Source organism: Pongo pygmaeus, chromosome 4 (genome assembly GCF_028885625.2).
Source record: "Pongo pygmaeus isolate AG05252 chromosome 4, NHGRI_mPonPyg2-v2.0_pri, whole genome shotgun sequence".
In the NCBI taxonomy this organism is placed as follows: Eukaryota; Metazoa; Chordata; class Mammalia; order Primates; family Hominidae; genus Pongo; species Pongo pygmaeus.
Genome location: NC_072377.2, coordinates 5,460,944 through 5,477,498, shown reverse-complemented (window position 1 = coordinate 5,477,498; position 16,555 = coordinate 5,460,944). Strand labels below are relative to the sequence as shown.

At 35.5% G+C, this 16,555-nt stretch overlaps 1 protein-coding gene across 1 annotated transcript in view; it reads right to left on the bottom strand.

Moving 5' to 3' along the window:
* The window catches only part of ICE1 (interactor of little elongation complex ELL subunit 1), a 67,901-nt gene that overhangs the window by 35,388 nt on the left and 15,958 nt on the right, over positions 1–16,555 (bottom strand). The window contains exons 4-11 of the mRNA XM_054488136.2: positions 15,381–15,399; positions 13,987–14,098; positions 11,950–12,026; positions 10,862–10,899; positions 7,646–7,728; positions 7,394–7,433; positions 7,257–7,313; positions 529–615 (exon numbers count right to left, since the gene is read on the bottom strand). Of these exons, the coding sequence (XP_054344111.1) occupies positions 529–615; positions 7,257–7,313; positions 7,394–7,433; positions 7,646–7,728; positions 10,862–10,899; positions 11,950–12,026; positions 13,987–14,098; positions 15,381–15,399 (513 nt within the window). The remainder of the gene's footprint in view (positions 1–528; positions 616–7,256; positions 7,314–7,393; positions 7,434–7,645; positions 7,729–10,861; positions 10,900–11,949; positions 12,027–13,986; positions 14,099–15,380; positions 15,400–16,555) is intronic.

The window sequence follows — 16,555 nt, the reverse complement described above, 5'->3', positions numbered from 1 at the left end:
ATCATAAGAAATTAGTAAAATGACAAAAAGTTAAATAAGAAGCACTTTAATCTTATACAAGACAGCTATCTTCTCCCCTTCTACTCAGGATAGCTAAATCGACTGTAACTGGGAATGTGCTAGAATGCCCCCATGATACTCTGAGAGTCAAGATGTTCAACCAAAGGAACTGATAAATTACACTAAAAATAAACGAAGCTAAAGTGCTCACAGATTGATCAAATTCATGAAATGATTCAGAAGAAACTGCATCCTTCAAGTATCCCCTCTCCACCTGCCAGGTATGCCTCTGCTACTTGACCTTCTCGTTTTTTTTGAAGGTTCTCTGATGAAAGCTAAACGTATTTACTGGGATTAACATTCACACTGAAGGGAAACGAGTTTTGTATAATTAAAAGTACTCATTCTAGTTTACTTCATTCTTTCAATGTTAGAATCAGGAGCTATTAAAAACTAACGGCTGCTATGCCTATGGTTAACCTCTCTACTTTCACATATGAAATCCGTTTCTGTAAGCTTCTCTCTCACCTGGGACACATCTGCTGCCTTCACCAGGTAGTCTGTGTGTTGTGTTTACACAGAGCCAGAGTTCCTTCAGAAGCAGTTTTACTTTTCCTGTGAAACAGAGTAAAGCATTAAAGTCACGTCATTTGGCTCACTGTACACAAGGCCAAAACATACTTCTGTGAAATCAGGGTTTATTAGGGACTTAGAAAATTAGATAAACATCTTCCCCAAACTCAACCATTGCACATAATACAGTCAGTTATTGATAAAAAGGTCTGCAATACTTTAGCTAAAAATTGAAGGCTGAAGGTACATTTGTTTGCTTTTTCTAAAAAAAATTTGGTGGCAGAGGCAGGGGATTCAAAAGACCATGTGTACTTGCTGCTAAAGGCTTTTATTACCTCTTTATATATGCATGGGACAAATGAATCTTTGGCCCACATATCTTCACCAGAGAGTGCTTTGAGATGGGGGAAGGAAGCACAGTTAATAACTGATAAGGGATCTGGGCTCTATGTATTTTACAAGGAGTAGAGAAGCATCCCTCAGTTATAAGAGGTTAGACTTAACCATGCTGTAATTAACCTGGGGAGTTCAGGGATTACAGATAATCCATCAATGGACTTGAGGGGAGACGGTACGGGAATGTGTGCATATGAACATATGGATAGGAACCGATCATCACACACACGAGCAGACAGAGAAGCACATACTTTTATAAGGAAAGTAAAACCTTTGGAATTTTTACACATTTTCAAAGAGATGTAAATTCCTAAAATAGTTAAGAACCAGTAATTCAAATTGAAAGGCCAAGGGATGCTGTAACTAAGACAGCCCTAATGAAATAAATGTAACATTAAGAATATTATACTATGGTTTTAAAGCTTTTCTACATTAACACAAATTTCAAAACCTTCTAAAGCAAAAAGCATTTATGAAAATATAACTATGAATAGCTTGTGGTGAAATGTGCACTAAAAGACAACCCATACGAATTAAAATTCAACTAAAAGTAGCTTAAGTATATGTATACAACTTTCAGGCCATCTCAAAAGTTTTATTAGCGTTTCCTTGAACTCAAGTTTTTTAATTAACCTTAAGCATTTACTGATATTAGTGAAATCTTTAATCTAGTTCAAGAGAAGCTTAAAAGATCAAACTTTAAAAACCCAAATGTCTCAGGGAATCACAGATTTTGTAAGAGATGAGCTCTACTTAAGCTGGCAGACTGCACTGCTCCAAAAACTGAAGTCCACAGAAACGGGACAGGACAACTGTGGAGGACAGTTCACAGGTAAGTGTGAAAGGCTGGACACTGCCAACTCTCCTGAGCCAAAACAACCTTCTGATTGCCACTGTGTGTGAGCCATATCCATTTTTCAGTTCCAAAATTCTGTGATCGAGTAGCTTATCTACATTGTGATATAACCTACCCAAAAGCCTGCTTCCAAATACTGTAATCCCCTTTGCTTAAATGACCTGACCAGGATCCCTGCTTATTACGTATACCCAAAGCAGCAAACAAGGAACCTTAAAAAAAAAGAAAAAAAGTTACTTTTCCATTCTTATGGAGGCTATCACCCAGAGCTATGCCTTTGTAACTGAGCATTCATTACTGCTAATCTGACCCAAAAAAATAAATAAATAAAAGCACTCTATTCCCAACAAAGCAGAAAAAAAATCTTCAGCGTTAACTTCATACTTAGTTGTGAAGATAACACCTCCTTAAAGTGAATTGCACAACTTTCCCTAATCCTTTAAAATTCTTCCTTTATCAAACTCTAAGGCATGTATGAATATTTAAGGACTTACATGTTTATTTATGAAATTTATTTTCTACTTCATTGCTTTGTCATTTTCTGTATCCATACCACACTTCTTTAATCAGGGTAGGTTATTGAATATCTGTTAGAGCATAATCCTTATTCAGTTTTTTCCTGTTGAAAAATTGTATTATTCTGAACATACACTTTTCCCTATAAACCATCTGCTTGTCCTCTTCCACAGAAAACCTTTATGGGACTTTGAATATTTCTGTATATTTATAAATACATTTAGGGAAATTTTACATCTTTATGCTTTGAACCTTCTCATCCAGAAACATGTTTATGTACTCAGGTCTTCCTTAACGCTTTTAAGGAATGTTTCAGTTTTCCTCAGAAACACTGTATACTGCTTTCAGGTCTTTTCTTAGACATCTGCTGGTTCAGGTGCCACTTCAGAATGGGTTGTTCTTATTCCATTCCTTTTCTAACAGGTTAATAACGGTACAATGTATATGTTCATTGTATATGCCAGCACTTTACCAAGCTCTATTACTTCTAATTCCAACTTTAGCTGAGTCTTTTAAATTCTCTACATTAGTAGTATCACCTGAAATAATGACAATTTCAACTTTTCTTCATTAGTATTCACAGATCCTACTCTTCGGCATTTATTCTGTTGCACTGGTTCAGGCCTCCAGTACAAAAAAAAAAAAAAAAATGGAACAAACAAAAAGCATGCTTGCCTTGTTTTTGACAGTAATAACTATACTTTGAATGTTCCACCTTTCTCAAGTTAAAATTTTTTTCTATTACCTCATCAATTTTTTGAAATTGGGACTAAGTGCTGAATTGAGATGATCACAACATTCTCTGACCCAGCTGTAGTATTCTTGAGATAAATCTTCAAGCATGATTTGTCTGTACTCTTAAATTATTTGTGGATTTAATTTCTTAAAATTTTATTTAGTATTTTTGCAGCTATATTAACAACACAAGAGTCCTGAATCTTGAGAACATGTGTACATGCTATTTGATTTTGGTACAGCATTATGCTAGCCTAAGAGAATAAAATGGAAACATTCCTTATTTTCTAAGTTCTGAAACAAAAAAATTAATAGAGACACTAGTTTTTCACTGAACGTTTACAAAGCTCACCTATAAATTATCTGGATTTATTATGGTGTTAGATCTTTAACTATTGTTAAAAATTTCTTCCTATTTTTTGTTCAGGTTTGCAGCAATTGTTCTGAGTCAATTTGAGCATGTTTTCCTTGAAAATGGACCATTCTACTTACATTTTCACATCTGAATATGAACTTGTGAATTACGAAATTTCTCGACTGTAGTTTTACCTGTTTCTCAATCCTGGTGCTGTTTTTCCTTCTTTTGTTTGTTTGTTTAATCAAAGTTTACCAAAGAGTTGTTGGTTTCACTAGCATTACAAAGAACCAGCTATCAGATTTAATTGTCCTAAATCAATTGCTTTGTTTCCTATTTCATTAAGTTTGCATTTTCATCAATTTTTTCCTTCAGTTAAACACTTCATTCTCCCTATTTATTTTCTAAAGTGACAATGTATCACGTAAGGCCTTAACATATTCCTTTGAATAGTGAAGGAATTGGCTACATCTTAAAGATTTTAATAAATATTGCCCTACTGTTTACTTTCAAAACAGTTTAGTATTTCAGTTCTTATCTTCTCTGTTACCAAAGAGACGTTTTTTGTGTGTCTTATGTGAGTTATTAGGTAAGTTTTGCAGGTTTTGTTTTTGCAGAGGGAGGGGGATTTTTATTAAAAGCTCATATTAAATTGTAGGTATTTTTTATTGTTCACTTACTAGTCAACTTTTATATGTTTGAAAAGTATTTTAACAAACTCCAGGTGTGTGGTTTACAAAGAGTTGTATATAAATTATCCATTTGGAACTGTGATTCCAATTCCATCCCTTGTCTGCTTTTGCTCTCTCTTTCTAAAACACATTGTGAAGTCTCTCACGACGAAAATAAATTTGGCCAGTCCCCCTAGATTTCCAAGAGTATTGCTTGACATCGTTTCACACTCTTAGGTACATACTAGCAGTATCTTCTTGGCAAACTATACTTTTAATCAACATTTCAATCATGTAAATTCATTTCTAAGCTTTTATTATTTTTTACCTTACATGACTGCTTTAATGTCAGCATTGCTTCGAATATTTTTATCCATCCCTCTAATATTCAGTCTGTTTCATTTGATTTTAGATATATTTCCTACGAAGGTGTCAGAGATGGAGACTGTACACAAAAATCACACTCAACACTTGGTGGCCCCTATGAATATGAATATTCCATGTGTTCTCTGCTCAGGAAAGTTCCCTTCTGTCATCTCTTGATCACCTCCTTTCCTTATGTTTCTGTTCTCCCCTCTGAGAAGTCCTGGGAGATGCATATTGAAACATCTGGCTCTATCCTCGAAATCTTGTTATTTTCTCTAATATCTTTAATTTGTTTGTCCCTTTGTATGATGTTCTCAACCGCCTAGGATTCAGTCTCTAGGATCAACTTAATTGATCTTTTATTTGTTCATCCAGTATTTCCACCTTTCTACTGGGTTTATTTTATTTATGCAATTGGATTTTTAATTTTCAAGATCCCCAGCTGGTTCAATTTCATAGCAGCAGGCTATGGACATGTTCTTAGATTTTCTCTAAAGGAAATGTAATCAGTTTTCAGCATTTCCTTCTCATTCATAATTAAAAACTGTTTCTCTCAGTCTTCTTGCGTCTGTTGCTTTTCTCTTTTTTCTCACTGCTTTTTCTCTAAGTTTTAGATGAGAGTTTAGGCAGAACATCTTTGGTAGACAAAGTATATTTCTTCAGCCTACATTTTTAGTGCTATTCCTTTAGCAGTAAATGTAGATTCTCATTTCATAAATCTGTGGGACCCTGCCTTACAGGGGAAGCAGTGGAAAGTGGATGCAGTTGTGAGGGTTTACATGGAGTATATAAACATCTTGTTTTCTGGGAACAGGAGGGGCTAGCCCTTCAAGTGGCCATAATTACCCAATTTTCTGATATCCACGCCCACTCTGAGGAGCTCCAATGTCATAGCTAAAACTTTAGAAAACGAAACTGGGGCCACAGTTTATGAGCAAAGGCCAGAAACAGTTTTTGAAACCAGAAGGTTGGCATTCCTTTCACCCTTTAATCAATTACCTGGCAAAATGCTAATGTCCTGCTCCTTCTCCCACTCCCTGCCATCTCTGATTTGGGGAAACTCGCAGCTTCTGCAATGAAAACTTACTTTGTGAGAGCTGCTATTTTCTCTGCAATTGCGGGTTTCATCACCAATTGATACTATCTGCTGTGCATCTTCCTCATTTCTTCTACTGATGGTAATCTTTGTAACTATCCAGGAGTTGCTGCTGTTTTTGTTTTTTTTTTCTGCTCGAAAATTTTTGTTGGAATTTGAAAGAAAAGAAAGGCAAAGTGGCACTCAGACAGCCTTTTTTTGTAAAGTGAAGTCAACCTAATACTCTGGTGCTTACTTTGCAAATCTTTTCCGTAAGTCAAGTATTAGTGTTAACAATACACTTAAGAAGTAAGGATAAACCCATCAAGGTCCACAGCTAACTAACCAGCAGATTGCCAAAAACTTTATGTATTTGGGAAAAGTAAAATATACAACAGACATATCCCTGCCCTGATTAAGAGGGTAGATAGAAACAAAACATAAAACAATTTTGCTTGAGATAGTAATAAGTCATTTGAAAAAAATACAACAGAATGTAGGGATAGAGAGCAACTACAGAAAGAGGACAGAAGGGTTCTGCTTTGAACAGTAAGGCTTGGGAATAGCTGAATTGTAAAACAAATCTGTCAGTCCAAAAACGAAGATAATTCCATTCAACCGCTGACTACTGAATGGGAAAACAAATGTTGTCACGTCTTCTATTTCTCTCAGCAATAACTATTACTTAAAGTCTCACTTTCCATACACAAGAGATGAAGAATCTAGTCAAAAGCACATGGAATCATATCTAGTGATAGTGGTAGGTGAGCAACCAATGCCCAGGCAGCTGAAAGGTGGGAACTGTTAAAGCCTTACACCAAGGAAAACATGAACTTGTACTCTGAATTTTTTTTAAAAATTAAAGAAAAAAAGGTAAATGTGACTTCTAAAAGAGACACCATACACCTGCACACAATTTAAATGTTTTTAATAATTTCCACTTGGAGAAAAAATAACACATTAGTGAGATGAAATACCATTATTTACTAATTAAACATTTTAAATGCATCCCCACAAAAAACCTGTGAGATAGAGCAGAAATTCAAATTCATATTTCCATTTTTAAAAGGAAAATGAAAATACAAAAAAAGGAAAGTAAATGGCAGAGCCACACAAAAAATGGAAGGATTAAAGTGAAAATTCTCATTTCTCACCTTCTACAGTTAATGCTTCTCACCTACGAGATGCGGTGCTCAGTAATGCGGTGTGTGTCCACATTTGTATTACATCCCCTTTTTCCACGACCACCACTTTCCTTTGCAATTGTGGGCCTTCCCTAAACTTTTCTGTCTATACTATAGGGCTTTACTATATAATATACTATAAGGCTTTAACTCTACAGTTTTCCTGCCTGACTTTAACATTTTCTTATATACTTGGTACCTAGGAAATTTAATAAATTAATTTGATAAATTATAATCCAGAGAAAAAATCTGTATTCATTAATTGAAAAAAGCAGACATTATATCTCCAACTAGTTTTCCTATCCCAAACAATATTGATTTTTGACTCTTTTATTCACTGTATTATTTTATAAGACAATAAGCTGATTATATTTGGATCTAATGAAGACACAATAATATATGACTTCTACTAAAACGAAACATCTGCTAAGCCCTGGAACTTTCACAATTATATGTAGGAGCAAAACACAGCCTCACAACCCACTAAGAGCAATACACAACATTAAAACAAAAGTTGCAATATACTCACTTTTATCTATGCTTCCATATGAATCACTTGAAATTTGTGTTCCAATATGTCTCAACTCTAAAAGCATGGGGAAAAAACAGTTAATAAAATACTACATATCAAAAAGAAATTTATGTACGCATTAACTGAATACTCACCCTTTTCATTTTTCTGTTTAGAAAATTCGTCAAGCCTTTCCTGTGAAAACGAAACATTAATAGTGTTTATGCTGAATAAGAAGTGCAGCCATTCTAGACCAAATGTAAAACAGGTGCAACTTAACAGGCAGCTGGGACTGTTTTCGCCAGGGGGCCTCATGCTTGACTCCTATGTGAGTTACAACACAGAGACACTACAGAGACCCTGGAGCCACGTACTTAAGGTGTGTGTATGCTGCTTTCATCTAGTACCTGTGTCTTCTTAAATTCCTTTTCAAGTATTTTCTTTTCATTTCTCAGTTGCTTGAAGTCCTGAGTTTGCTTGACAGCAGCCTCTTTAAGTCCAATGAAGCAACAGGGAGAGAAAAATAATTTACTGACTTTACTACTGTGGTTAATGAAATACTGAAAATCTTATCTATTACAAGTTTTTCTCATTTCTTAAAACTGTGAAATAAATTTTGTAAAAAGCCATTGCTCCTTCAATATTTTATCGTCACGGCTGAATGCAATATACTTTTTTCTTTAACTGTCATTTAAACCACAGAACTAGCGCAGGCCTGAAGAATTCTTTCCAAACCAGGCACAGCAATCCCAACTCCTAGTTAAGGAAGAATTCAAGGCATAAAAGGGAGTTGCCGTCCCATTTCAATCACTGGCAACCTTAAAGTCTTAGAAATTTTAGAAATGCGATTTTATCTCAGAATATAGCATCTTTATTAGGGAGGGGAGAGGCGATTTTCTCAATGCTTATTATAGATATGGTTATTCTTCCCTGGAATTCTCTTCAACAAGTTAGCTAAACATAATCCCTAGGACCTTTATTAGAGATCTATTTTAGGTAATCCTTCATTCTCATTTTTGGTTCTGAAGCCTCAAATGGTCCAGACATACTATTAAGAATCTGACCAGTACTGATTTTACATAAATATGCTCATATACAATTACTAACTAAAACTCCATGAAACACCTCAGTAACAATCCTGTCCTGACTCCTCTAACAAGTTTGGATTTTTTTTTTCTCAGTAATCAAGTCACACCGATAAATTTTTTTTACTAGAAAAAATACTTTTTATACATGAAAAATAAAGGTGACATTTTGCTTCACAGAAAGTCTGTTCTAAAACCTGTACATATAGTCTCACTGGCACTTCAGATTTCTTTAAAAATGTTTCCTTGCAGTGGCTCACGACTGTGATCCCAGCACTTTGGGAGGATGAGCAGGTCTCTTGAGCCCAGAAGTTCAAGACCAGCCTGGGCAACATAGTGGAACTCTGTCTCTACAAAAAATTAGTCGAAATTAGTCGGGTGTCGTGGTGCACACCTGTAGTTCCCAGCTACTCAGGAGGTGGAATAATCACCTGAGTCTGGGAGGTTGAGGCTGCAGTAAGCCATGACTGCACCACTGTACTCCAGCCTAGGTGACAGAGTGAGACCCTGTCTCAAAAAAATAATAATAATTTCCTTAGCTGGGCACAGTGGCTCAGACCTGTAATATCAGCACTTTGGGAGGCTGAGGCAGGAGAATCACTCAAGCCAAGGAGTTCAAGACCAGCCTGGGCAACCCTATCTCTACAAAAAATTTAAAAGGCAGGTGTGGTAGCACACACCTATAGTCCCATCTACTCTGGAGGCTGAGGCTGGAGGATCACTTGAAGGCAGAGTTACAGTGAGCTATGATTTTGCCACTGCACTCCAGCCTAGGCAACAGAGTGAGACCTGTCTCTAAAAAATAAAAGAAGTGGGCCAGGCGCGGTGGCTCACGCCTGTAATCCCAGCACTTTGGGAGGCCGAGGCAGGCGGATCACCTGAGGTTAGGAGTTCAAGACCAGCCTGGCCAACATGGTGAAACCCCATCTCTACTAAAAATATAAAAAAGTTAGCCAGGCGTGGTGGCACATGACACATAGGCCCAGCTACTCAGGAGGCTGAAGCAGAACCCGGGAGACAGAGGTTGTAGAGAGCCGAGATCACGCCACTGCACTCCAGTCTAGGCGACAGAACGAGACTTCCTCTCAAAAAAAAAAAAAAAATTCTTTTTTAAATAAAAAATGTGACTGGGTGCAGTGGCTCACACCTGTAATCCTAGCACTTTGGGAAGCTGAGGCGGGCAGATCACTTGAGGTCAGGAGTTCGAGACCAGTCTGGCCAACATGGTGAAAGCCCGTCTGTACCAAAAAATACAAAAATTAGCTAGGTTTGGTGGTGCGTGCCTGTAGTCCCAGATGCTCAGGAGGGTGATGTGGGAGAAACTCTTAAACTCAGAAGGCAGGGGTTGCAGTGAGCCAAGATTGCACCACCTGTTCAGCCTGGGTGACAGAGAGAGACTCTATCTCATAAAATAAAATATGACAAATAAAAAATTTAAAAAGTTTAAAAATTAAAAAAAAAATTGTTTAAATACAGTAGACACTTATCTCCATATTCTTACAAGAGACGCCAATACTTAGAACACAAAATATCATTCTTACTGCCATATTGTCAGTATTCATGCAATAATCAAATCAGAGGAAAAATTGTTACTGAAATATTTAGAGTTTCAGTCCAAAAAATTTGGTTCAATCAAGATAAATTAGTGACTAGAAATACTTTCAGCAACTATTATTCTATGTGCCCAGATGTAACTAAATTCAAACTCTTACTTCATACTCTAAATGAACATAAAACATCTCTGAAGCAGAGCACTAGCAAGACAATGGGTCAGAAACCGAAACCCACAGCAGGTAAGATGCCCGCTGCAGTCCAGGCTGGAATGACAGGAAGATCGTGTGCAGGATGGATCTGGCAGAGCCCCTTTGTCTCTACTTGGTATTAGGTCTGTGTCCCAACCACACAATGAAGGGAGGAAAAAGCAAATAAAAAGATCTTGAGTTCAGTCCCTACCGGTTCCTGAAAGGTTATTAGCTGAAATGTGAGGGCTTAGATTCTCGCATGGTCCCTCTGCACTCGTAACTACTCACTGTAGGCTAGAACCCGTAACAAGAGGGCGGGGCATGGGTGAGGATCAGGTACAAACTGGACAATCCCTAATGTACAAAAGTTCATCGAAATCTCTGTATGTGTGTTATAACTATCTAAATACAAGTTTCTTGGTACTAAAAGTAGCCACCCTTTCTACCAGCTACTTATTTCATTAAGAAAAAAAGAAAAAGCCCTATGAGATTCAACTTTCCAAATTAAATTCTTTCATTAATTACTGCTTTTTATAGCAAAAGTATGGGCTGCGATTACTTTGAGTGCAGTAACATTTCGGAGATTTGCCACATTCCATCTGTATGTTACCATTTGGTAACTGAGAGGAGTGTAGTATTCACACTTCTTTCTAATAGACCCCTTGATGCAGTCATCCATGGATGTACCATCAAAAACCATAACAATTCACCTATTTGATCAAGAAGTACCTCCTCATACAGTTACCAATGACTTTTGTACTGACCGAAAACTTCAGGTAACAATAGTGCCACTTACCTTGCAGCTTTTTCACCTTAGCTTCTAGTTTCTTCTTCCTAATAACGAAATTGTATAAGTTAAATGGCAAGAAAGAGTAGAACAGGAAAAAATATGCTCTTATAATTTGTGGCACATATTTTTTAAATTACAAATATTTGTATAACAAATGTTCAGTCTGAACTAGTATCCTAAGAGAGAATAATATACTATTTAGTATGAAATATCTTTACAGTGGATTAAAAAATTGTGTTCTTTCCACTTGAAACACATGCCATGGGCCTGTCAAATTTCTGCCATAAGTACATCTGGGACCCTTCCTGAACTGCAGTGGCATCATTCATGAGACTAGCTAAGTTTCTAGATGGTCTCTAAGAGTCAGTCCAGAGTCTAATGAGTTAAGGTTACTCTTCAGGAGCGTGCATAGCGTTAACAGCGGTCACAGCACCACCGTATGGGAAGCAGTGGCTGAAGAGCTGCACTTGCTTTAAGATGGATTTCTGAGAGTCTGAAAAGGTGGGTAACTCTCTGAGTCACTGCTTCATTACATCTACATTCAACTGTTTTATGTATAGCTCACATTTGTTGTGAATAACATGACTATAGTATGAACCTCAACGATCAATGGGATGCTTTTGAACAGCGCTTTTTATGAATAGTAACAAAGACACCCATTCCACACGCTATCGGTTAAAGCACTGGCACAAAGCAAGGGGTCAGTCATTATGTTCTGACACACAGACACAAGTGAATGCGTACATAATGCATTATATACATAGACAAACACCTTTAGACACACACAGACACATGTGCATGCATATATAATGCATATACATACAGAGACAAACACCTTTATGGAGTTCTTTCTTTGTGCAGCCCTTTAACATATGACAATTTATTTAATGTTCCTTATGACCCTTCAAAGTAGATATAACTTCCAGTTTACAGATGTGGAAACCAAGGTTGAGAGACTAACTAGTTCAAGACCATGCAGCTAATTATGGCCAAGAAATCCAAAGACTGTAAAAAAAAAAAACACTATTGACTTAAGAATTACGTATTTTCAAAACTGAAAACCGTATTTCTATAGTAATTTAGTAACTACTCACTGAGCATCACTCTTCAAGCATTCTTCCTTTACACGAGCATATTCCTGATGAGTATCCTGATACAACTTTAAAGAACTCTTTAAAAAAAAAAAAAAAAAAAACAGATATTGTCAAAATGAAAGTCACTGACCATTGGTCATAACTTGCTTTGACTTTGATAAACTATTAACCAAATAAACAGATATTAGGCAGAAAAAATATTCACTGAATATTTTAATAGAGGTAACCAGATTCTTAATAGATGAAATATGACTAACAATATAATCAAACAAAAACTATAAAACTTAAAAACAATATACTAATTTTACTGCAATTCTAAACCTTCATAATTGGTTTAAATATCAAACAGCTAATATTTTTGCCTCAACTCATTAAAATTCAATATATCCTGAAGAAATATTAGAGCATAATAAATATGAGCTAATGGTATTGCTACGGAAAAATATAAAATGAATCATTATACTTAATGACAACTGGCGAAAATGTGTGAACACTAATATATACACCCTAGCAGCTACTATAAAATGGGAAAGACACTGTTATTGAGAGTTCTAGCAGGGTATGATAAATATACATTTCTTTAATCTCAACAGCTCTGAGAGATTTCTTTAATCTCAACAGTTTCATTATTCCTTTTTTACAAATGAGGAATCTCAGGGTTTGACAGGCTGACTTACTCTTCCAAAGACAGTAACCGAACAACTAATGAGGGTTATCATTAAGGTCTGACTCCAATGTTCATGATTCTTCTCAAATATGGCTGAAAAGATTATATAACCAAATAGAGGTCATTGAACACTGTGATTGTTTGTTTAACTTTGACAGCATAGTTACACATATAGTAAGAATTTCTATAAAGAGGAAAATAAGTATGTACTATTAAAGCACATAAGACCTCAGACAGCTACGTGTCACCACTAAAATAGCACAAATTGAGGAAGACTGAGAGGCACAAACACTACCGTGAGAAGCGCCTACAGAGAAGAGGTTAAGAAGGGAGGATCATTCCAGGTGGCTGCTACTTGGCTCAGGCAAACCACTTAAATCTATGGACTTTAATGTTTTTATCTGTAAAAGCTATGAATTCTAAGATTCATGTAGGGAGTAAACAACAATTTACATAGAAAAGCGAGTTTACAGCATTTTTAACAAACTGTTTTACTGCAACTTGACTTTGAAAAGAAGAAGAGCTTCCATGAAAAGACATATGTATCAGATTTTCATATCTGAAGTGGGCATCTTCTCCCAATGCTCCATCTCAGCTTAATAAGTATCACCCAAAAAGATCAAACACACCCTAAAAGAAATAACCCCTAACCTGAACGCTTACTTATAAAAGCATTATTGAAAGACTCATTTTTGTGTACCTCTCACAGACAATGAGAAACCACAAGAGACTATACACGATTGCCAAAAAAAAAGAAATAAAAAGAGATTTTTTAAAAAAGGGACCAAACAAAGCTGTTAGGGTTACAGAGGTAAAGTATACAGACATTGCTTAAAATATTGACTAGTTTATGAATTCTGAGAGTAGGTTCTTTAAAGGACATCTTAACTCATACCAGAGCAGAAGCCCTACACGCCACGCTTCATTCACCACTGGGCTCTCCAAAGCTAGGCCAGAGCCACTGAAGAAATAAAATTCTCTCCTGCTCCCTCTCTCTTATGTACAACGATTCCTCTACATTTAAAGTTTGAATTTTTGCATGTTATTTTACATTTAAGCAAAAAACAAAGGTATAAAAATCAATTAATGCAGAACACATAAAACCACACAAATTCATAGTGAGAAGCGTTTTCTGCTGACCCTCTCAAAAAGTATAAGCAACTAACACAGTATCGCAGAGCTAATAATCACTGTAAAGACTAAGGTACTAAGCAGTTAGTTCAACGTTCTCTAAAGCTAATAATACACTGGGAGTCTTGACTAGCCTTTATTTCCTTTAACACATCAAAAGCCCCCTTGTCCCAATTATACTGAATAAGCTGATCCTAATTTATTGACCGTAAATCTTCACAGAAAATTATTGTTCATACCTTTTTCTCTTCTAGCTCTGCTTTTAAAGATCCCAGTTCTTCCTGACATTTCTGTAGAGGAGAAATTTTTTGAAGCATCTCTTCCACTTGGTGATGCAGATTACTATTCTCTCTAAAGACAATGAATTAACATTATTACAGAAAAGTATCTATAATGAATTATTAAATGTATGTGCTTATAATTTCAGATTTTATTTCTAACTTGGAACAAAAAAAAGGATGAAAAAATCTTCTTAAATGCATTTCTCTGTACACCAACATGATCTTCACATTGCCTTTATTTCTTAGGCATAGTATTTTTTTTTTCTTTTCATATTTTTGTTAGTCAGGGTCTCACTCTGTCTCCTGGGCCGGAATATAATGGCTGGAGTATAGTGGCACCACCACGGCTCACTGCAGCCTCAACCTCCCAGGCTCAAGTGATCTTCCTGCCTCAGCCTCTTAAGCAGCTGGGACTACAGGTATGTGCCACTACGCCTGGCTAATTTAAAAAATATTTTACCATTAAGCAGTACTATTTACTATTTAAGTGCCACCACAGCTGGCTAATTAAAAAAAAAATTTAACAGTATAAAAATTTTACTATTAAATAGTACTATTTACTATTAAATAGTACTATTTACCATTAAATAGTACTATTACTATTTAATTACTGTTTAATTACTAGTACTATTACTATTTATTAGTAAATAGTACTATTACTATTATTATAATTTGGCCTCCCAAAGTGGTGGGATTATGGGCATGAGCCATTGCAGCCAGCCTAGTAATCTATTTCTGATAAAAGTCTACCAAAAAGCCCTGTGACAAACAAGTAGATTCTTAATTTGCTGAAGAATACTTTACAGTAAAAATCACTCAAACAGCCTGGCTGAGAATCTGGCTGTTCCAATCTTGAGTCCTGAGCTCATACCCATTTATTCAATTTAAGTGACAGGCAATTTTATGGCTTTGTTTATAACCACGTTTCGCCTTCTTCTGGGTGATGAATCCAATCAGAGAATGAAACATTCCCAAAATTTTATGTAGGCCTATTTTCAACTGTTTAAAGTAACAGAAGATAAACAACCACATTAAAGTGTGAACCATGTAAACAACAGTTAATTTGACAGCAATAAGCTTCACTTCAATGGCAATGCAGTCAGTAAAAGTTACAGAAAAGTGAAACACCCAGTTGTAATTCAAGACCTTAGTAACAAATTCATCTGAAAAATTTAATAGTAGGAAAACTTGAGTCTTATTTTACTATGAGCATCAAAGCAGCATTCTATATTATGAGTCAATCCTATGTACATTTTGCTCAAAGCTGCTTAAAATCTGCTCCAATAAATGTCTATCTCAGATCAACTACTCAAACAGGTGGTATCATAAACTATGAAAACAGGGTGGCTCACCTTCTTGCAAACTGCAGCTGTAAAACTTATTAAAGAAAACTCTGAGAATTTTATCTTCTGATACTTCTCTGGAGATAAAACTCACTTTACAATTATCTTCAATAATTTGTGTTCAACATATATACAGGCAAGATCATAAATACTAGAAAACTATATTCAAAATGCAATCTAAAACACAGTGGTAAGTCTTTTTACTGAGTTATTTCCATTTACCATAACATGTATCAAAAGTCAAAATATCTGTTTCTCTAGAGTTCTGTGAATAAATGTATGATTAGAATTAAAAGAAGAAAGACAAAGCAATATGCAACTAATAGAAAATACCTTGATTTCTCTATATAGCGGAATCCCCAAACAACCTGTCCTTCATTTTTCAAATAGTGCAGAGAATAATTCCAACAAAAGTTATGTACTTACAAAAACCATATATAACCATGCTTTGTAGAAAACAGATCATAAAATCTACAAAACTCTCATTTTTTACAATTTATATAATTTGATAACCTTTTTTTACCATCTCATACTGCTAGTAAAATATTCTAAGATAGCAAAAAACAATTCCTTTATGTTTCATCTCCCAGGAATTCCTGTATTTTTATCACAATATAGCACACGTACGTTCATAAAAACGGGTGCATCCTCCATTAGAATGTAAGTTTCTGAAGGTTTCTGAAGACCAAGAACTGTATTTTATTCATCCTAAATTACAGTAATCTTTGCAAAATAGGAAAGTTCAAAAAATACCTGATGAAATAAAATACATTTCCTGCCATTTAGAAAGAGGTGATAATAAAGTGGTCAGAATTACACAAAAAAGAGCTGAAATACTGAATTATCATAGTGCAATTATTGAAGAAATAACTTTCCCATCTTGAAAAAAATGGGAAAATGCACTGCTACTTTAGTAGCAAAAGGAATCAAATTATATTTTTAAAAGCCATGTTAAATCTGTGACATCGGCACTTCAAGTTGCAGAGCAAACAACTGCATACTTGAGGCACAACAAATGCATACTTGGAGCAAATGTGAAACATATTTTTTTAAAGGTATGTATCTATCTGTAGCTGACAATGAAGCCAAATATCATATTACAGAATGAACTTCTAAAATCCAGGAATAATCAAAAGTTTTATCCATTGAAAAGGAATTCTGATAATTTTTGTTTTAAAATTTTT